The sequence below is a fragment of the Gastrolobium bilobum genome, unplaced genomic scaffold (assembly GCF_033153095.1).
Source record: "Gastrolobium bilobum isolate Gb01-03AN ecotype WA unplaced genomic scaffold, APGP_CSIRO_Gbil_v1 utg132830, whole genome shotgun sequence".
NCBI lineage: Eukaryota > Viridiplantae > Streptophyta > Magnoliopsida > Fabales > Fabaceae > Gastrolobium > Gastrolobium bilobum.
This window is the reverse complement of record NW_026899227.1, coordinates 1-22,244: the sequence shown is the minus strand read 5'-3', so window position 1 is coordinate 22,244 and position 22,244 is coordinate 1. Positions and strand designations below refer to the sequence as shown.

Sequence of the window (22,244 nt, the reverse complement as noted above, 5' to 3'; positions counted from 1 at the left end):
GGGGCAAGCTCTCTATACTCCATAACCGTTGAATAGAAGAGCACAAGGAATTAAGCAAACCAACCATAGCATCAGCATCATCATCATCATGGGTGGTGATTCCATTGTTTCTCATGGTATTTTTGCTTTCTGGGTCTTTTTTATTTTCCCTTCTCATGCTCTTAACTGTGCAAAAGCTTCAATCTTTTCCTCTCATTTTTTATCCTTTTTACCTTTAAATTCCAAGAAGGAAACATGGGTTTATGTGTTTGACCAAATTACCAACATACGCAATGCTCAGGTACAGATGAAGATTCTTGTTTGGAGGAGGATTCTCCCTTGATTTCTTCTCACTCCCCACCTGCTCTCAGGTACTTTGTGAATTGTGATTATCAGTGGCAACAGTTCATGTTTAAATACTTTGAATTTCCTCAAAGCTTGTTCAGGTGCTGTTACAAATGTGGTACAAGATAGAAGGATGAGAATACTATATATGCTTGTTTGTTTTACAATTATAATTATAATTATGCCTGAAAAATCCTATTGATTATTAATTATTTCACTTTGTTATTTTAATATTTCTGAAAAAAAAATAGAAGAAGCTATAAATGTGTAGAAGAAAAAAAAAATTGTGCAAACAAACATTTTGAACATACATTATATTCATAGGGGATTCTACCCTTTTATCAATAAATGATGTTTTGAAATTTTAAAGTGTATATTAAAATATTCTTCAAACATTTTTAGTGATTGGCTTTTCTGTTTGCAAAGTCTTGTTAGGATAGCAATTATTGGTTCACAAGAAATGGTAATTAGTCAGTATATACCACAGAATGACTTAAGAGTCACATTGATGATATATCATTTTGTCCTGTGAAGGGTAATTTGCAAGACTTTAACTAGATGTTGTTTTAGTAGTTGCTCTGCATTTAAGGTTCTAGGGTTTAAGTTGATTCCTGTACTTATTTATCCTCTTTTTGTTATCATTTGGTTGACATTAGTATTCTGACAGTGACACGGTGATGTTTTGTGAGTTCTATTGTTTCAGGGATAGGATGGGCTTGCAGGATGAAGACACTAGAGTGAATGGGGAGAATGGGTTAGTTTTTGGAGAAATTGATGAAGAAAGTACACCGCCTTCTTCAAGGGTTGATTTTCAAGTCAATGAAAGGAAAAGGCTTAGTATCTACCAAGAAATCCTGCAAAGTTATGATGAACTGAAGATTAATAGCAAGAATTTGAAAGAGGCAAAAGAAAAAATCTTGAGGTGTTGATTTGAAGTCAAATTTCATTATCTACTTACCTATATCTGTTTTAATTTTAAATTTTCCAAGTTGTTTGTAATTATTTTGAAATTCATTGTTTAAACATAGATAGTTTACAGCATCCTCTTTGGAAATTTGATCTCTGATTAGTTAATTGAAAAAAAGGATAAAAATGTCCATCGTAATTTTTTCTTGTAATTGTTTTGAAACTCCTTGAAAAAGGAATGGAGGGCATCAGTCAAAAGCATCAACCTCAGGTCGCTTATTGGTCTTGTATTATGTGCTGTCTCATTTTGTGCTTCCCACCATGTTTGATTAATGCAGGCCTCTGCCTATATTTTTCTTTCTTACCCTTATCTTCTATGATTCATTTGATGAGAATTTGAAATTCTTTAGTTATGTTATTGAAATTGTGTATGCAGTTCATTCTAAAATCAACTTTTGCATGTTTCCTAAAGGATGTTTCTTGTGAGCGTGATATGAAACCTCAAAAGTTTTAATATTGAGTATTTCATATATGGTTGTTTCATTGTCACAGCTATAGGCCTGGATCATGGATAGAGAAAGTTGGTGGCTTAAAATTATGTGATTATGATATACCAAAGACAACATGCCTCATATTGGTCGGTCCAAGTGGATCTGGGAAAAGTAGTCTCATAAATAGAATCTCTAAGGTGTTTGAGGATGACAAATTTGCACCAGCGAGGGCACAAGTATCATGTATAATTTTTACCACTTCAACTTTGATGTCAATTTGAAGAATGAAGAAGTAATTTCATAGTATATATCTTTGTTAAGTAAAAGTAAGTCACTGTTCATTCTCCTAAGAAATTTCCATTACATTTATCTTTTGATGCCAGCTAATTCACTGATGGGCAATGGAACATATTTCCTCCGGGAGTACCTGATTCCAAGAGACTCAAATTCTATCTGTGTGTATGATACGCGTGGTTTGTCAGATAATTCACATGAGAATGAGAATAATAGAATGCTGAAGAGTTGGATGACAAAAGGAGTTCGACATGGAGAGCTTGTTGTCAGGTTTGAATATTTAATGTACTTAACATTCCCAATTGACTCGTATGTTAATATTTACATCTACAAATCACGTATCAGGAAGACAGATAATCAGAGATTGAGGAAAAGTTTGAAGTATAAAGCCCACAAGAAAGGTTTCTTTTCCAGTAAGAGCAGAAAAGTTAATTATGTAATATATGTTGTTAATGGCCTTTCGGTTTTGAAAGCAATGGAGAATACTGGTGCTTTAGAGACACAGTACACTGAAACAATTGTTTCTACTTTCAATAGCCCGTTCCTGTCCTTTAAAGGTATATTTGCAAAACTAGCTTCTATGTTTTCCTTTTTATGTATTTGATGGAATTATAGAACTGTTTTCATTTTACTTCTTTTTCTTTAGCATATATATTCATAGAGATGGGTGTTCTTGTTCATTTTCTAGTAGGTAGTCAGCTTAGTATTGTACACCTAAAGATGTTGCTGAACTTTTCAAGACGAGTTTTATTATTTCCTAAAGTGGGTTTATTTATTTATTTTTTTGTTGTGGGTGTGGGGGCTGAGCATGCATCAACAGCTTCAGCCTACTAGAAAGAGAGAGAAAGTATTGTTTTACTTCCGCTTGGGGTGCTTGAATGGGGTCTCTTATCAGGTCAAATCCTACTTTGATTTTTCTTTTTCTTTTTCTTTTTTGTTTAAAAGAACCGTCATGAAAGTAGTGTGGCACAAACAAGTTCGATCTAACTCGGGGTAGAGGGAGAAATACAAAATTGGTAACGGCATCTTTGGTAGCACTTTTATGATAAGCCTTATGAAGGAAGACTTGGCCTTATTAACAGACATCCTTCCATCCAAGAGTTGAGGCTAAATACTGTGATTACCTGGTCCTATGTACTTTAAAATCTTTTCTATTTGTATTTCAGTCATATTTTTTTATGAAACCCAAAATTACAGAACTGATTTTATTGCTCCAATGAAGGCATAGCCTCTTTTTACAAACACTGATTGACACTAAAGACTAGCTCACCCTTTTAGAACCAACAAACCTAGGCTCTAAGAGATCCCCAATTCCCCCAATATTCATTCAATACATGCATACCTTACACCATCCATTCCCCCTCCCTTTATCCTATCATCGAAGAATATTCTATAAGAATTCCCTAACTAATTAACTAACCCGTTCACCACTTTCAGGCCCATTTTTCTACTTCATGTCTCGGTCTGTTGTATATCTCATCTAAGCTTGGATCTTAGTATCAACTTTGAAAGATGATTTTAAGGCATTATGATACGCTTTTGAGTGCATTCAAATCAATAAATATTGCACGTAGAGGAAATATAAACTTACCTAGCTTGCACCATGAAGTTCTACTTTGACAAAAAGGGAACTCGAAAAAGCAGCATTTTGTCATTTGAAAATTTATACTTTTGATAATTTTCAGTATGAAAAATGCGTTACTTTTTTTTCCATCCTTCTCTTAACCCTTGAAATCTTAGGTACAGATGCATAATAGTCTGACTGTCCTGATTATTTTCTACTATATTTCAGACATCTTTTAGTTCCATGTAAACTCCGTTTGAAAGTGATTGATAATTATTGTGGTAGTGTGGGGAGTTATGTACATGCACTTGTGTTATGTCCTCTCTTTGGATTTATTTTATTTTTGAGATAATTAAGATGATATACTTTGAAAGTAAATTAAGTTTAGTTTGTATAATGCAACTGCATGTCAATTCAAAATTTTGCATTACCATCTAATTTAGATGTGGGAATTTCATATGAAATATGCATGATTTCATGTCTAAAATGATAACAAAGTGTTAGCCACCCGACTTTAGGAATGTGAAACAGGAAGTGTTCACTACACTTATCACAGAATGTTGACATGGCAAGGGGATTGAGAAGGCAAGGAAGGAGCGGATGTTTATCAGAGATAAAAGGTGAAGGGAGAGGAAGAGAGGCAGGCAGAAATCGAGTGGTAGTTGGGCCTTTGGGCAGTGAGGACGTAGGACCCTTGAAGAGCCTGCATTTCTATCTTTCTCTTTTCATTTTGTTAGAGATGTATAAAACCATTAAGGTAGCCTCACCCAACCGCTTAAGCTTTTGGGTTGGATTGGTTCTTTATATGGTATCAGAGCCTCGTGTTCCGAGTTCAATCCTCACCACTCCTCACTTTCTCTTGTGAAATTTCTTAGCACAAGTAGGTGGGCCTGTGCATTATCCACCCTTCATGCCCAGTGAACTCTCGTGTGAGGGGGCGTATTAGAGATGTATAAAACCATTAAGGTAGTCTCACCCAACAGCTTAAGCTTTTGGGTTGGATGGGTTCTTTACACATTTTCTTTTATGTGAATTATAATGTAAATCCATGCTTTCTGTTATTGATATTGGCAGGGCATGAGTTCTGGTGTGAATACAATTAAGATTTTCAACTGTAATTACCAGTTTCTATCACGGGGCAGATAAAGTGTTATAAAACTGAGACAATTATGAACAATTTTCATCATGACTACTTTTGATTCCCATATAATTTCTTCCAATTGTTTAATCCTAATAGTTTCTGGCACTTGGAACGCTTTCAATGTTTTGTTTCTTGCCATCAACAATTTAAAGAGTCAATTCCAGTAGAAATTCAAAAGACACTTCTTGTACAAGCGTTACATTTTAAAAAGTTACATTTTAAAATTTGTGCATTGTATTGTCTGAACGTTTATGCAAGGCTATCTATGTATAATATATTTTCCATTGGTTAAAGTTCTCTGAAGTGTTGGTGTAGTAGCTCTTACATAAATGTATTGTGTAAATTGAAGAGTACTTATTACTGTTTACCTTTGATGCTCATTGACAATAGTGTGCTTATATCTCTCTTCATCTGATATACTCATTTTACCAAAATACAATTCTCTGTTGTCAATCTGATACTTCATTTCTATTACTTTGCAGATGACAAACCTGTACTTGTTTTCACTCATGGGGATCTACTTTCACTCTCTGACCGTGCTCGTGTCCGTGCACATTTGGGATTGTTATTAGGAATTCCACCAACAAAACAAATTTTTGACATCCCAGGTACCCTTTCAAGTTATATCCCTTCCTTTCATTGAATATTCTTTGATGTCAATTAAGTTTACAGAAATTTAATAATTTCTTATCTGTACTGCAGAATGTGATGATCTAGTGACTGAATCTGCCATAATTGAAATGTTACGCTACAGTCTTGAGCACGCTGACAGAAATTTTCCTCAGAAAAACAAAGTTATGGATAAGGTTTGTGTTATTTTTCCAAGCTTATAGCTCCAATGATAAGCTGATAACAAAATTTTGAACTTCTTTCCTTCTTTTTTTCTATCTGGTTTTAATTATGGGAAAAACGTTTGTCCTTTTAAAGTATAGAATTTTGTGTCATTTTAAATGAAACGACGTCATTTTGGTACATAATTGGTAATTTTTTACATTCTCTCTCCTCAATAAAATTAGGAAGAGAGAGAAAGTGGAGGAGAGAGAATATAAAAAATTACCAATTATACACCCAAAACGAAGTCGTTTAATCTAAAATGATTTAAAGTTATATCCTTTAAAAGGACAAACGTTTTTTCCATTAATTATCTTACAATATTTCCAGATCCTATTTCACAACTTAAGTTGATAGGGAGTGGATCCTCTCATGTGAAAAAGTAGTCATGTTATTTAATCACAACCACTCATTGGTGATGAGATAAGAGAGAGAAAAGTGTATAATTTTAAATAAGTGGTTGTGATCAAATAACATGACCACATGACCACTTTTCCACATGAGAGGATCCATTCCCAAGTTGATATGACAGGTTAATATCCTCTGTAGATCTTGTTATAAAGCATGCTTTATGGATCTGAAGTGTGTTGTTATCATTCTAATGAATCTTGGGCTTTTTTGGCCTTAATTTATTAGGGTATTGTTACTTAAATAGCGTTAATTTCTATTCCTAAATGCTTTTTAGGGTTTTAAGATATTAACTGGTTGCACTCTTCATTTGATAGTTTCTATTTTTGATTTCTCAACCTGTGTCTTAAGGGCACAAGTTAACAAAACCCTATTTATTGTTCTGAAAAAGCTATATGCATACAGCACAAAATGGGAATTTGCTGGTGGTTTAATATTTTTCCATGATCCTAGCATATTATATTGTTGAGAATTTGCTATCTGACAGTGCCAAAAAACCTCTATAAGTTTGCTAACGGATCGTGCTTTGTTTCAGGTTCACAAAATATCTCTATCATTATGCATGATTTTGTTGATCCTAGGAATAGGAGTTGTCATTGCCTTGGCACAAAATAAGTTCATACACCAGTGTCATGCCCCTCAACAGCAAGCTCCTAGTAAAAAAGTTCATGCCACACGTCCAAAACTCAAAGTTCCTGGGAAGATACCCAAAATAGAGTGGCATAAAATTCGGCACATATGGTAGCTGTGAATGGTGCTGATATGGCTCGTCTATATTGTATATATAATCTGGTATCAAGCTAGGCGAAAAGATGTGTAATTTAGAAGCACTTTGTTACTATTGAATTAACAACAATAAGCATGTGTATCTGTTGTTTTTGCTCCATCAGGCTTCATCAAATAAAGGCTTTTCTAATTTATGTGTAATAGTAATTTTACAATAATATGTGGTTGAGTCAGGAGAGGAAGAGCCTCTACGAGATCATCTTTTGTACATTTGTAGTATGTACATCTGCTATTCAACAAATGACATTTGGATAAGAAAAATATTTTTCTCTTCTTTCCATATAAACATGACAGTCATTCTTTATTTTTTTATTGGATAGATACACTGAGTGAATGGTACAATAGTAGTACTATAGATATTTTCAGCCTCTACCAATGATTAAGTTATTTTATTTTATTTTTGCTAATGAGGTCGCATAAAAGGATGCAGTCATCCTTTCTTTATTATTTGGGATTTAATGGGGAACGATTTTAATGTAATTGAATTAGATTCAAAGCTAATCTTTTTTTTGAAAAGAAACCGAAAATTTTCTTGTTTTCCGTGATTGTTGATTGTTGTTGTCCATCATTTAATAGGGTTCTATTATTTCTGTATTTCATGATGGGTTTTATTGTTTAATGAGCTTATACAATATGATTGGGAAACAAATCCAACACCATTGTTGAAGATACCTATTTCTTGTTACCTTGTGGTTTCTCTTAGCTTTACTCTTCCTTGCTTAACCACTGACGCGGTTAGAAAAATATAATATAAAAATATGACATTTACTTGATATTAAGTTTTTGAGTTAAAATAATTCTTGACATAATAGCAAAGCTTCCGTGATCAAGTGAACTTACTTTAACATAGATAAGCATCATTATATATTGTTCATCCTTCAAGTCCAAAAGACCCTTATGTAAGTGACATATTAGAGAAATATAAAAATTATTAATATGACATTTTATTAGACACATTACCAATAAAGTAATCAGAATTGATAACAATAATTCTAACTTCAACATCAATAACATTCTAGGAGCAAAGTCTGCCATTATGTAGATCTAGAGACAGCACTGGTATAATAAGCATGTAGAAGACTCGAGAAGACAGAGATCAAGATCTGACTGTCAATCATTAGAAAAATTTCTGACTGTGAATGTGTCATACAAGCAAAAATTTGAGCAACTTAAAAATTTCATGAGAATTACCCATAAAAGGATATCTTCTGCTGAACACTGCAGATAGTGAAATTTCAAAATGCAAAGAATGATTGTAACTAATGCTAAATTATTTCAAATAAGCTCAAACAAGAATCATTGCCCTCCGGAAGATGTAGGATTTGGAATACTCTGCAAGAACGAAGCCCTTGCGCTAAAATCTGTCGAAAATCGTCCTAACACAGCAATGGTAGCTGTACTACTTCCAAACTTCTCAATTCCCCTAGAAATCATACATGTGTGGCTTGCCTCTACAACTACTATGACATCTCCACCTAACAATGGGGAAATGGTTTCAGCTATTTGCCTTGTAAGCCTTTCCTGAACTTGGAGCTTGAAACCATAAAAATGTACTATTGATAGTAAAAGAGATTTTCCAATAGGAATAAATCCATCAGATAAGAGGTATCCTATGTGAACAACACCATGAAATGGAAGTAAGTGATGTTCACATTGTGACCAAAAAGGCAAGTTCAGCTCAGTGTATATTTTTTTGTCTTTGTAGTTAACCTCCTCATTGACTTTTAAAGAATCCATCCCACCACAAAGAAAACCATTAAGCTTCATATCTAAGTTACTATGTTGAAAGTTCATCAACCATTTCACAAAACTACTTGGAGTCCCTCTAAGCTCCTTCCTCAATGGATCTTCTCCCAAAGATTTGATAATTGAAGCTACTGCAGTGATCATTACGGGATTGAGTGGTCCGATTTTGGAGGAAACTTTGACAGAAAGAGAAGACTGAGAAGGACACCAGCATGTATAAGATGATCCTCTAAAATGAATTTTTTCCGTATTAATACCTCTAAATTTAAGAAGACTATAGAAATCAGCCCATACATCTGCATTATTGTTTTCAAAAACCCCAGAACCTGAGGAAACAAGTATCTTCACCCATCCTTGGTGGTTTGAGTCAAGAAAGACTGATTCTATGTCTGGAAAGTGGATATGTGTACATTGAAGTATGACGGCAACACCTGCCGGCTTTATTCCCTGATGCAAAGCAGAACATACCTCATCTGCGAGACGTTGAGGTTCTTGGAGTCGTTTTGCAAATACATCAGCAACACGAGAGAGCTTACTTAAACCGACAACTCTTTCACCAGAAGGTACATAACCCACATGACACTTGACCTGGAATGGAAGCAAGCAGGACTCACAATAGGAAAACAAGTCAAGATCTCGGACAATCACAAGTCCACCTGCTCCACCTGCATGACCAACTCTATTCTCTAAACCAGCTTCAGGGAATAAAGCACCTTGAACAATGTCCTTCACCTTTTGTCTGTAACCTGGAAGAAGATAGATCTCCTTATGGTTAGTTATAATATTATTCAAGAAAGTATGATAATTTTTAATTTAATACAATGCCACAGGGACATACTCGTGAAGGAAATGTATATAGAAAGGTAAAACATATAAAGCAAGAAACCAAAGTGGAGGAAGAAATACACTTCTCATTTACAAGTGCAGCAAACTGCAGCTGGTCACAGAAGTCGGCTATCAAATAGAATCATTATTGTCGGGTGGTTATGTAATGCAGAGAAAAAAAAAATGAAACTGGAAGCCAAAACCTTTCCTCTCAACTACAAACATGCACCGATGCATGCCTACATAGACAACTATAATTGCATGCGTACATAGACAACTATAATTCGCAATGCCAGTGGGTAATAAAAGCCTCCCCACAACAGCAGCACAGAAGCACGGTCAAGGAATGCATAAGCTGAGCAAAAGAGAGAAACAGAAAATGCATCTAGCAACTGCCTCAATCAATGGGATTGAAGATACCTTTTCGACCAGAAGTTAGTCCCTCAAAAACAGATGGAGAAATGAATAGTTACCACATAAAAACAAGCTTAGATCAGTACTTTAGTGCAATTTCATGAGATTCAGATATGAAATAAATGATTATCTCTTTGGTAATACTACCTTAAGAAAAAAAAGAATGACTTAATGCAATCTACTTTCAAGCTTGAAAATGATAATCTATACATAATAACAGAGAACAAACCAAGGCCATTAAATTTACAGGACATAAACAAATTAAGGTTATCCAATAGAACTGAAATGTAATTGATATAGAAGAAAAAATTAATTCAAGTAAACCAAAAACTTGACAACCAACAGTAATTCAGACACTGTTTGCTGAGGCTGGCTTAACACATCAACATTTTTAAAGAACCAATTCAACCGAAAAGCTTAAGCTGTTGGGTGAGGCTACATTAATGGTTTTATATGTCTCAACACGCTCCCTCAGAAGAGAGCCCATTGGGCTTGAAAGATGGATGACACAACAGGCCCACCCTAACTGTGCTAAAAAATTCCACAAGAGAAAGTGGAGGCGGCGAGGATCGAACCCGGGACACGAGGCTCTTATACCATGTAAAGAACCAATTCACCCCAAAAGTTTAAGCTGGTGGGGCAGTGTGGGTTGTTTCATCCTTTGATACAATAGTTTGGGTGTCCCAGCTTTGCGTACTTTTTGTCTATCAATAAGAGGCATGTCACATGAGGAATCAGATGAATTTTCAGCCTCAGCAGTTAAGTCTTTCTTCTCATTGTCATGTAGTGTAACTACTGGAGTAGAATATGTAGGTAACAGAAAGGGAGACTCAGACTCGAAGAAAATGGATGAAGCTTCTATACTATTCTCCTCCTGAAGCTGAGGGTGTAGAAAATAAGACTCAAATTCATGGAAGCTAACATCCATAGAGACAAAGAATTTACGACTTGGAGGGTAGTAACATTTGTATCCTTTCTTGTTGGGAGCATAACCAAAGAAGACACACTTAAGGGCTCTAGGCTCTAATTTACTCTGATGTTGTTTATGGATATGGATGAAGGCAACACATCCAAAGATACGAGACTGGAGACTTTGCATAATTGGAATAGAAGGGAAAAAAGAGGTCATGAGATCAACAGGACTTACATGGCCAAGGACTCTGGAAGGCATTCGGTTGATCAAATAGGTTGCAGTTAATAAGGCTTCTCCCCAGTAAGAGTTGGGTACAGATGTCTGAAACAATAATGCTCTGATGAACAGTATGTGTGAACAGTACCGATGAACAGTACACATGAACAGTGCGCACGAACAGATACGTGTGAACAATACCGGTGAACATTACTCTTTTTTAAAGTTGTTTCGGTCGTCTGATGAAAAAGAAACCTCCATAGAATAATAGATATGAGAAAACTGAGTGAAACAGGGGTCCTCACGGTCCAAAAGGTCCCCAGAAAAAAAATTTCCGACGGCGGCTTTGTGGCGGCGAGAGGCAAATAGGGTTTTATATATCTCAACAACATTATTTAACAAACTATTCGCTTTCCCTCTACAAATGCTGATGTTGGACAGTCTAATGGTGTGTCACGCTAGAAACGTTTAAGATAAAGAAAAAGCAATTATCAGAACCAGCCATTATCTTCTCCATAATATGCAACTGAGTCAAGGTACAAAGAGACTATTCATTATAATAGACAGAATATGAAAGCATTTCGGAAATATACCCATTATAGTTAATCACTTAAGATTTTCCGAAACAAGATCTAAACCAACCCAAAGTTATTGACTGTTTGAGACTTAGTGATGCAGTAGACTTGACAGAACCAACTGGCAAAAAAATTAATATTCTTAATTCACTATGGTTTTCTATTTCTAAAAAGGATATATTAAGATGGAAGTTGTTGAACCTTTAAGTAGGGAAAGAGGAAGAGAGAAAAAGAATTCTCGGAACAAGAAAATTAGATTTATATTTGTGTAGGATGTGATATGATAATAACTCATTGCTTTGGAGACCTGGTTCGAGGTCATTATGGGTTGGTATGATGCTCAACTCAGTGTTTTGGATGTAAGTTGGAGGTTGAGGGGGCATTCAGGAGAAAGGCCGAAGACTCTAATACACTCATCTCATTTGACTGGGACATGTGCCAAGGAGAATAAAGGAGCTATCCACCAAGGACGTTGCCAATATTTGTGATTCAGGGGGGAGTAGTAGTTGGCTAAGTTCTGTGTTTCGATAGGCTGATGTTCTTTGTGTTTATGTTCATAGGTTTGCTACTTGTAACAAGCTTAAACTTACTAAGCTTAAGCTTGAAGGAGAGTGTTGGAAGATATTAGGGTTAATAGTAGTGGGCTTGGACTTTTTACTAAAAAACTAGTGCCTGACTTAATCAATAGTATGAGTAGGTACATTAGGACAAGAATGAGACTGCAAACCCAGTATGAAGAGGAGCCTACAAAGAAACTAACACCATCAGTGTGACAGACGTGGCCATAACAGATGGGAAGGGGGTGCTAATATAAAAATCATCTACGTGTCTTTACCTAATAGCTTAAGATTTTGAGAGTAGCTTGTAACATAGTATTAGAGCCTCTATGACTAAGTGATCTAAAGTTCAATCCTTGTCACCCCCATTCTTACACTAAAAAATTGAATTGAGCCTGGGAATTGTCAATATTTCAAGCCCGAACAATTCTTGCGTGAGGAAACATATTAGAGATATAATATAAAAACCATTCGTGTGTGGAAGAGTTGATTCATAATAGTGCATAAACAATGTTGGCTGAATAAATGGTTCTGAGGTAGGGTTTAAACAAGGAAAACCGATTAGGAAAAAAAAAAAAAAAGACGGCTAAGCACTAGTACTGCTAGTAGAAGCCAAAGCCCACAACGAATAACACTATTATCTTGTAAAGGAAGTTGTCAAATATGAATTAATACTCAGTTTGGACAATATGAATTAATACTCAGTACTCACTGCTTATGTCCATCCCTTTCAATTTTCAACCCTTCAAGGAAAAATGCAGAAAGTCTTTCAATAAATAACAAATAGTCATCTAATAAAAGACAATTGAACATCCTTAAACTGTAATCAGCTTCCCCTTTAACCTTTTTCCTAAGAAAAAGATAGTAAAAGAACGGTTAAGCAGTTCCATATATCTGGCTAAATAAAATGAATGACCTTAGATCCAAGTTTTAATATCAAGCCAAACAAAATTCTATTACCCATAAAATACCATAGAGCAAAAGTGAAAAGCTATAACATCCATATTCATTTAAAATTTAAAGAAGTGGAGATTGTCTAGTAAACATAGCAAAAGAAAAGAAGACATATATGATATATTTCAGCTATTTGGAAAATAATTAAGAGCTTAAGTTAATAACCATAATTCTACAACATATATCTTAAAAGAATGATTACCAAAACTAACATGATTAAGATGCTATTCAGTACTAGGCTTCGAGGAGAGAAAGAAAAAAAATTAAAAAATAGAATTTTATATTAGAGAAGAAAGTTGAGGGAGATAGTCACCTCTGGTTCCTTCACGAAGGGCCTTGGCAACACGAAGTGGTGTCTTTCTAAGACCTTCCCTGTTTATATCTTCCCCAAGACCCATCAATAAAACCTTCACAGCATCTTCAATGGCAACACCATTCCCCTCTTCCTCCAAACCCACTTCAGCACAACCAATGCTCACTCCATTTTCAAGCTCAACAGTGAAACTCCCATCATCCAAACACCCCATTGAAACACCACAAATCCCACACACACAAAAAAAGAAGAAGAAGAAGAAGAAGAAGAAGAAACCACCACCCCAAATAATATCCCACAAACCCAACAAGGTAAATGACACAAAAGTGCTCAACTTTCCAACAATAAAGCCAAATTTTCGAAAACAACCCCAATTGACAACTTTCTAGATTGGGGTCAGCAGGGTGACATGCACCCCAAAAAACAAATGATGATGGGTCGAACAGAACAAAAAAAGAAGAAGAAGAAGAAGAAATCTCATGAACAAGACAAAAAATTACGAAGGACCCAACTCTTAAAATCACGAATCACGAGGAAATGCAAAAGGGTCGCAGAGATCGGTGTCAGAAAATGGATAGAGAGAAAGAACAAGGAACGAAGAAACAATAGAAGCGGGTAATGGGGAAAAAAAAAAAAAAAGAGACCAATAAAAAAAGGAATGAAAATTTGAAAAGGGTTGGTGTATTGAATTGTGCGGATCTTAGGTTGCTGTATCAAAAGTGTTAAGGTGAGGGACCAACTTAGGTAGGAGAGATTTTTGGTACATCTGAACGTGGGGAGCTGCGTCTTACACAACAACACACACTGTCGTTTTCATTATCGGTATTGTGTTCCACTTCATTTTATTTACAATAAATTCTTTTTTTTTTATCGAAAAAAAAAATTATTGTAAATAAAATGAAGTGGAACACAATACCATTTCATTTTATTTACAATAAATTCTCTCCTTTTTTTGATAAAAAAAATTATTGTAAATAAAATGAAGTGGAACACAATGCCATTTTATTTTATTTACAATAAATTCTCTCCTTTTTTTTATAAAAAAAAGGATTTATTGTAAATAAAATGAATGTGAAGAAAAGGATTTTTTCGATACAATAAATCCTTTAAGTATTATTTATTTTTTTCATATTGTTAGATTACAAGTTCAACTAACAATGATCTGAAGAAAAATAAGTAGCAATGTTATTAAAATCGGACCGGTCATTGACTCGGTCGAGGTATTGGGTCACTGGGTTACTGGTTCAACCAGTGGGTCACTGGTTCAACCGCATGACCCGGTAATTATATGCAATTTTATAATTTATATTAAAAAATTATAAACATACTCAAATATCTTAAAAAAATGATAAAATTTTTAAATATTTTAATATAAAAAATAATAAATGACATATTATTATCAAATAAAAAATCAAACAAAAATATAATAATCGTGATACGGGACTTTATGTTAAGAAAATGACATCCCTAACTATAAATCAAATCAAAATTTTCTGCATAGTGTATAATTGAGATAAAATTAGTGTTGTAGGTACATAACTTATGTAAGTCAATAAGCAAAAAAATATTCAAATATGTTCATTATGATTTTTTTTTTTTGAAAAAAAATTTAGATTTTTTTTTTTTGGACCGGATCGGGTCACTGGTTAACCGACTGAGTCATCGATTTTCATGAAAACCGGCCGGGTCGCACCAGTTCTGATACATAACCGGTCTGTTGCTTCAACCGGACCGGTTATATGACCGGTTTACCAGTTTCCGGGTCGACCCTGCCGGGTCGGTCCGGGTTTCATAACACTGATAAGTAGATATGAAAAAAATATAAAAATAATATCTTATTTCTAGTTTAGAATTTAAAAGATGGGAAAGGATTAAACTATATATGTGTAGATTTTAATACTCTTATCAATATTTGTTTTTTTTTTCGGTAAACATCAATATTTGATTTTATTTGCATGTAATAGTTTTAATTTATTAAGTATTTAAATATTTGCATCCAAATGAATTTAATACTTAAGATTGAGTGTAAGATTAGTGAATCTTATATTGATGTATATTTATTCTCCTTTAAAAACATTAACATGAGAAATATTAAAATTAATAAGAAAATTAGAAATGCCAATAATTTAAAACAATGAAAATTTCTAAAACTAACTTTATATCACTACAAAAACATTTCATAATGTGCGATAAAATTTGAAAGTTTACAAGTAATCTGATATATCAATAAATATTGTTGAAGTTATAAGAAACTTATTTCCCTTAATAATGTGTCGAATTAGAACTTTGATAATAGAAAAAAAAAATAGTATTGGAAGAGTAATCCCTAACATAAGTCCTACAATACTCTAATCAAATTATATTAGTTTGGATAAAAAGTATATACACTATACTTTAAAGTTTAGATTTATTCTGACTTTGCTTTATAATATTAAAAACTTGAATTTATTATGGCCTTTGTAGAAATAGAGACTTAAATTTGAAATGAATTAAATATTATAAACTTATTATATATGATTTATAAAGTAAAAAATTTAGAAGAAAAAGTAATCTTCAAGCCATCCTTAAATATTAACCGATTTAGAACCCTTACATATTTTTTATGCAATCCACCTACCAACCTTAACCCACAAGTTGTATTAAATTAATATGCAGCCATAGACTGCTGACCAGATCTACAGGTTGGGTTGGATGCAAGAAAATAATAGAATAGGGTTGGTGTGCTTGAAGAGTCAATGTCGTCTTTCTTTCTTTTTTTAATTAAGAGTTAATGAGATCTATGTCTCAAGCAAAAGAAAAATATTCCAAAAACACATAAGCACCTAATTGGGTGTGCTTGAAAAGCCAATGCCCTTTTAAAAAAAAAAAAAATTAGGAAATCTTGACATCTATGTCTCAAGGGAAAGAAAGATATTCCAAAATCATATGAGCATTCCTTAATAAAAGATATATCCCACAAATATTTCAAGTGATCACTTTACTTTATTATATGTTTGTTTTTTTCACCTTGATAATTTCTCAAATAGCTCTTTGTATTTTTTATTTTGGTAATTAATATGCTTATGTTGGGTTTAGAATAATAAAAGAATGTTTACATTTATTACAATCACAATTCGAGAATGTGATCAAGAGACTAATAAAGGTTGGTTGATCAAGGTCACTCCTTCCTCTTTGAGGTCATAAATTCTTCGAAATCTCATAAAAATTATTTTTTTTCATTAATGGAGTTAATGAAGGCCTACTAGAAGTATGTCTACTAGAGTGGTGTCATTGTTGGGGTTAAGGAAAGCCTAATTAAGTCTAAAAGAGGCTACACAACTAGAGTGGTAGGAATCCAACTAAAAGACTAGGTAGAAGAGAAAAAAAATCACAAGAGAGCAATAAATCTTTTTTTAATAACTTAGCAAAGTTAAAATGATTAAATGACTTCTGAAAAAAAATTAAAGATACAAGAAAAATATAATTCAGTGATTTAGCAATGTTTTAGCTACCTTGGTCTAATGGAAAAAATGTAATTAGCATTTATCTTACAAACGATAAAGAAATTAAAACTTATATAATAACAATAAGTTCCTCATCCAATTAATATATATATATATATATATATATATATATATATATATATATATATATATATAGGGTTTCAATTTTCTCATGTGATAGGAAAAAAATTTCTCATGTTGTAAACACATCTTATATGAAACCCACATCTATTAAAAAAATTAAAAAAAACAAAAGTCAATAGTAGAAAAAACAACTCTCCTATAACGGGGGAGGGTGCAACTGGCAGCGCAGGTTGCATGAGTCCCCTCGTTTGAGATGAGAAAAACATTCATTTTATATTCTCTTTTTTTTTCCGTTCCCTCGATTCCACTTTGAAAACAATAAATAAAATTTTAATTTTTCAAAATAAGAAAATAATAATAAACGATTTTGTCGCGTAACATATAACTATGAAGCGAAAGCTAAGGAGATAAAAAAAAATATACCAATTATATAATATAAAGAAATTGTTGCTTTGTGGGCAATTTTCCTTGGCGAATAATATGTTTCATATACAAAACGCCAAGCGATGGGACAAAAACGAAAAACCAAATGAGAGTGACGCAACGCAACACTCGAATAGAGGATAGAACACAAAACTAACGCATTCATATTCGTGACCGAGGTCTGCGTTCGAGGAATCAAATTTTTTTTTTTTATTACATCCGGTATCCACACAGTCGATAGTCATGAAATTAATCCCTCGTTCGGGGTCAGCACACAAAGCGTTTAAAAGCTGATCACGGGAAAAAATAAAAATAACATGTATTATATGATATTTTTTTTGGAAACTGATCCTAATTATCTCTTTGAGACGAATCAGAACCTTCCGGTATTCCCACGGGTTCGACGCTTTGAGCCGTTTATGGGACTAATCCAGAGTTTGGGTGCGAGTCCAAGAATTACGGTACTTAAGTCCTTCCCCAAATGATGTTGGTGGGATTCGAACGGAGGTCCTCTCCCACCACTCAGTCTCATGCTACCAACTGAGCCACTACACTTGGGTTATCATATGATATTTTTTGTTTAGGAATATGATGCATAAAATGAAATAATGAGAAAAAAAAATTCTTAGGATTATTTTCAATTTTCTCATAACAAATGTTGAAAACAAATTTATCCCACCCCACTTTTTCAGAATTTCTAGAAAAGTCCTGGTACTTCACCTCAGTCACCATTTCTCTTTGCATTTTTATTAGGCGTATGTGATTGTGTAATTTCACAAATCAAAACCTAGACAATTGAAATAATGAAAGAAAATATTTGAGTAATAAAAGTCTAAAACTTTTATAAATTTATAATTTTTATTATTCAGTTTGCAAATTTTATAAATCTATGATTTTTTTTTTGGTAAAAAAATCTATGATATTTATCACTCCGTAACATTTAACAAAAAATGAGTAATTAAAAAAAAAACACGGTACTTTTAAAAAACACAAAAGTAAAACCAAGAAGGGCTACACAGAGATTGAGGGTCTGTTTAATTGTGTTTTATTAAGGTGGTTCACACAATGAGCCTTGGAGCAACGAATGAACATTCCCAACACAAAGTACCCGATCCTACCAAGAAGAAAATATTTTAGGAAACAATGGATGACACATAATACTCCATAATGAAGCTTAATTAGTTTTGCTGTCATATCTAACCAGATCCTACCAAGAAGAAAATATTTTAGGAAACAAGACAAATCCAAAATATTATATAAGTTACGTGACATCAATTTACCTTGCATTAAATTAATTTCCAGCTTCATATACCTTAAAAATCCATGCATATAGAAAACAATAGAACAGGGTTCACTTGACCTATTATGCAGGTAAAGGAACATAAAGAAATCTTGTTCTATTAATTTATTACAAGTACACTTATTGGACATCAAGCAAAGCCTGTAACTCCAACTCAGCATGGTTGGCAAGTTTGTAATCATATATCCATTTGGCAGGTTTCCATAATTTTGTTTTGCTTATTTTTTTTAATCTCAAATAATACTATATAGGAATAAAAGATCCTCAAACGAACAGCAGCAGGCGCAACTTCTAACTTCTGTAATGAGGCTTAGGTGAAAGTAGGCAGGAATTGTAACCTTGGACTCATAAACCATAACATCCTTTCAATGAAAAATGCATAAGTACAACCAGCACCCTTTTTTCATTTTTTCTACATCAAGACATAACATCTATATTAACAAAACTGTTGTGATCTCATCAATATTAATCAGAGACCTGAAAGCTTAAAACCTCGCTTCACACCCCATTCCACTATTGACAAATCTTATTAAGAGTAGTAAATACATTACTTCGTTTCTCTGAACTGAGGAGTACCCTTCTCCATGAGCAAATTCGTTATTTATAAAATCAGAAGTGAGGTTGTCATGAAACTTCGATGGTTCGACCACATATAGTGCCAAAACAAGATTGCCTTGCCCGATTGCTATGTGTCAATATCAAACCCCTCTGTCCAAACAGGGATGCAGTATATTAAGATCCCAAAAGAGAATGAGACACATATTGTAATAATAGCATAGGCATACGCTCTCCAAGGATGATTGCTTTCTCTCATTGCATTAAACTCAGCAGCGAAAGTAGAGACAGTACTCAGACACCCCATCATACCAAACTGTATTCCTGCTACAACAGTATCACAATTCCTAGTGTTCACCTGCATCAAACAAGTAAATACTGGTCGTTACCTCCAAAATTGTGATGCAAGTTCTCTTGACTTTTGTATTGGGATATAAGATCCAGATTCTCAAAAACAACATAGGTAAGAGCAAACACATTTAGAGCTAAGTAGTTACAATACAATGCAATTATATAAAGAAAAAGGTGCTTCCATACAAGCCATTAGATAACACCTTGGTCCGGATAAGTCCACCTTAGAGTCTGTGAGAGGCTTGCGCGATAAAATCGATGCAAATATCGTTAAGAGAAATAAAGGCAACAATCAAGATGGTATCTCTAAAGTAGAAGTTGAAAGATAAAAGGTATATCCTACTCAAATATAAAGACAGATTCTATGGCTACTAGCTTAGAGATTAACCAATGAAGTCAGACATGGGAGAATTGGAACATGAATGATGACAAAGAAACTTACTGCATTCTTCACACTAGCAAGTGCAGCCATAACACAAGCAGCTGATACATTGGCAATTAGAGTCCCAAATGGAATCCATTTAAGCAATCCTGCAGTTCCTATCCCACATCCATTGAGTCGCGCTAAGAACCATCTAATCCACACACCGATAGGTCCAACCATGCATGCAAACCATAACTGAGCAGCACTGCCACCATGTTTGAACTCATCCTTTACTAATGCTCCACTGACACCCCATAGTATGCCCAATATAACCAAGAACATCACCATAACTGTCAACTGATGGCGGTAGCTGTCTACTTTGAAATTGATCTTAGAGCAACCATTTCCTGAACTCATGTTCATCCTGTTCAGGAGCCACCTGAAACCCTTGGCAGTTTCAATCCCAAATATGATGGAAAAGGCAACAAGAAATAAGCCTGAAAATTTCAAATGGTAAAACAAAATTCATCTTATCAATTGAGCCATGCAGAAGGGACCAAAAAAATCAAATTACCTACTTGGGATAAATATGGAAATGGAAAAAGAAAAAGAAAAAACTTTGAATGAAACAGCTATAAACCTGTAACTATCAAACACCATTATTAAATGCACTTATTTACCTAAAAGAAAGCCAAGTGCAGAGAAGAACCAGTGGCCGGAAACACTGAGTTCAAGCATTTTTTGATTCCAACCACTGAAGGTTGTGAGGCTCCCTAAGTAACCAGTTGTAATTGCTATGGCTAGGTGCTCTGACACATGAGATATGTCTCCTTTGAACACAACTCCAAACCATCCCATTAAAAATGAACCAATCTGGAACGAAATGTAAAAAATTAGCGTTAGCATGTTATTTGAACCAGCCTCTATTTGAATGAACACAATTCTGGAGTGTTAGTCTTTGTGAACACACCATAATCTGTATGTACCAAAACACAGAAAAATAATGAAGATGGAAGAGGGATCACACCATATTAGAAGGAAGGTCAAGGTAAAGAATAGTTTGGTCGCTTGTCACGCCGGCAACCCCAGGGCCAAATAACTTTTGAAGTAAATATCTTGTTAAGACCTGCATATTTAGTATGACAATTTATGTATTAGACTTTTGCGGATAACTGCTTGTCCTAACATGAAATTCGACAATGAAAAATATATCATAGTGCCAATAACAGCTGAAAATTTTCCATAAGCTCTCAATTACAAGCAAAAGAAATACGAATTAAAACTATGGAAAATATAATTAATCCATTCTGCACCAACAGGAAAACATGATACACCTAACATTATTTATCAGTGGATGAGAAGTAGCTGGTAATGGTACACCAAAGTACTTAAATAAATTTATCGCAGACAAGCACATAGATGGAACTTGGATTGTTATTATTACTGTTTTGTCTTGAACTAACTACATATTTCAATAATCTTATCGTGCCTTCTTTATCATTATTGTATGGAAACATTGAAACTGCACCAGAACTGATGCGGTAATGCAATCATAAGTATATCTAACAAGTCAAGGTAAAAGTTTAAGCATATTACCCCAAGAATTCCAAAAACAGCTAAATGAAGCATACATGAAATATAGTCCAGCAACTCTGGCAAGCCTTTACGCGATTCCTGAAAGTAGATAACATTGTGTAAGCTACAATATATGACAATATTTGAAATTATCTATAAATATGATTAATTAACAAACAAAAGAGAGAAACCAAAAAGACATGAAAGGTGTTAAAGAGAGCTAACTTGCTTTGAATCTTCAGAGCCCACAATTGTATCGGTAGGAAGAGGCCTAACAGAGGAGTTAGGATTGGAGAAGGAAGGGTATAGTTGCAACCTATGCTCCTCTGGAATGGAAACAACAGCTCCATTTTCTGAAGTGTTATCAAAAGACAAGCGTAAACTGCTGCTCTCACTGAACCTTCTACTTGGAAGAGCTCGATCCCCAATGTCTCCAGCCTCTGAAACACTTTCACACTCAGCATCATTATCTATCTGATGGCTTGATATGCTCAATGAATTCCTTCTCATTGAAGAACAAGAACCTGCACTGTTCATTCTCTCCATGTCAAAGGTAAGACAGACACAGGACTTGTTTTTACTTTTCCACCTCCTAAAACTGCGTTGAACATTCAACTAAATACCGGTTTGACTCATGCAGCTGCCTCACAATTACAAATAGTTACTCATCATCCTGACAAGAAACAAAAGAAAATACAAACATGTCCTAAAGCTCACAAATAAATAAGTGAGAAAATTAGCAACTTTTCAAGCTTGAAGCTGAAACAAATCAAGGCTCTTCCTAAATAATCATATGGGTACCCAAATAGCAAAAATATTTTTCATAATTCAACTCAAATTTAAATCATACCA

General features: G+C 34.1%; 3 protein-coding genes across 5 annotated transcripts; 1 reads left to right on the top strand and 2 right to left on the bottom strand.

Moving 5' to 3' along the window:
• On the top strand, window positions 1-6,982 carry LOC133288608 (uncharacterized). Of its 2 annotated transcripts, none has more exons than XM_061486407.1 (9): window positions 1-116; window positions 281-350; window positions 1,028-1,246; window positions 1,783-1,964; window positions 2,105-2,285; window positions 2,361-2,572; window positions 5,203-5,328; window positions 5,423-5,526; window positions 6,495-6,982. In XM_061486407.1, exons 1-9 carry the CDS (start codon window positions 89-91, stop codon window positions 6,702-6,704), a joined length of 1,332 nt encoding a protein of 443 aa, XP_061342391.1. In that variant the 5' UTR covers window positions 1-88; the 3' UTR covers window positions 6,705-6,982. The 2 variants fall into 2 exon arrangements, with proteins under 2 accessions (XP_061342391.1, XP_061342392.1); XM_061486408.1 differs by having other exon boundaries at window positions 39-116; window positions 227-350.
• Window positions 6,983-7,804: 822 nt separating this feature from the next.
• LOC133288607 (GTP cyclohydrolase 1-like) lies at window positions 7,805-13,962 on the bottom strand. Its single transcript, XM_061486406.1, has 2 exons — window positions 13,259-13,962; window positions 7,805-9,237 (listed from the first exon to the last, which is right to left on the bottom strand). Exons 1-2 carry the CDS (start codon window positions 13,470-13,472, stop codon window positions 8,042-8,044), a joined length of 1,410 nt encoding a protein of 469 aa, XP_061342390.1. The 5' UTR covers window positions 13,473-13,962; the 3' UTR covers window positions 7,805-8,041.
• Window positions 13,963-18,834: 4,872 nt separating this feature from the next.
• Window positions 18,835-22,140, bottom strand: LOC133288610 (fluoride export protein 1-like). 2 transcript variants are annotated; one of them, XM_061486410.1, is made up of 7 exons: window positions 22,016-22,140; window positions 21,618-21,921; window positions 21,414-21,491; window positions 20,845-20,943; window positions 20,498-20,690; window positions 19,896-20,314; window positions 18,835-19,460 (listed from the first exon to the last, which is right to left on the bottom strand). In XM_061486410.1, the coding sequence occupies exons 2-7, from the start codon at window positions 21,900-21,902 to the stop codon at window positions 19,233-19,235; spliced, it is 1,302 nt and encodes a 433-aa protein (XP_061342394.1). In that variant the 5' UTR covers window positions 21,903-21,921; window positions 22,016-22,140; the 3' UTR covers window positions 18,835-19,232. The 2 variants fall into 2 exon arrangements, with proteins under 2 accessions (XP_061342394.1, XP_061342393.1); XM_061486409.1 differs by having other exon boundaries at window positions 21,618-22,070.
• Between the last annotated feature and the right edge of the window lie 104 nt (window positions 22,141-22,244).

Bases quoted from the DNA above. Each gene is read 5' to 3' on its own strand.
- LOC133288608 (XM_061486407.1), top strand. From the start codon at position 89: ATGGGTGGTGATTCCATTGTTTCTCATG. The intron at 351-1,027 runs GTACTTTGTGAA...CTATTGTTTCAG, and splicing joins CACTCCCCACCTGCTCTCAG to GGATAGGATGGGCTTGCAGG. The intron at 2,286-2,360 runs GTTTGAATATTT...ATCACGTATCAG, and splicing joins CATGGAGAGCTTGTTGTCAG to GAAGACAGATAATCAGAGAT.
- LOC133288607 (XM_061486406.1), bottom strand. From the start codon at position 13,472: ATGGGGTGTTTGGATGATGGGAGTTTCACTGTTGAGCTTGAAAATGGA. The intron at 9,238-13,258 runs GTGACTATCTCC...ATCTTCTTCCAG, and splicing joins CCTTCGTGAAGGAACCAGAG to GTTACAGACAAAAGGTGAAG.
- LOC133288610 (XM_061486409.1), bottom strand. From the start codon at position 21,938: ATGGAGAGAATGAACAGTGCAGGTTCTTGTTCTTCAATGAGAAGGAAT. The intron at 20,944-21,413 runs GTAATATGCTTA...CTAAATATGCAG, and splicing joins CTGTTTTTGGAATTCTTGGG to GTCTTAACAAGATATTTACT. The intron at 20,315-20,497 runs GTAAATAAGTGC...TGAAATTTTCAG, and splicing joins TGCACTTGGCTTTCTTTTAG to GCTTATTTCTTGTTGCCTTT.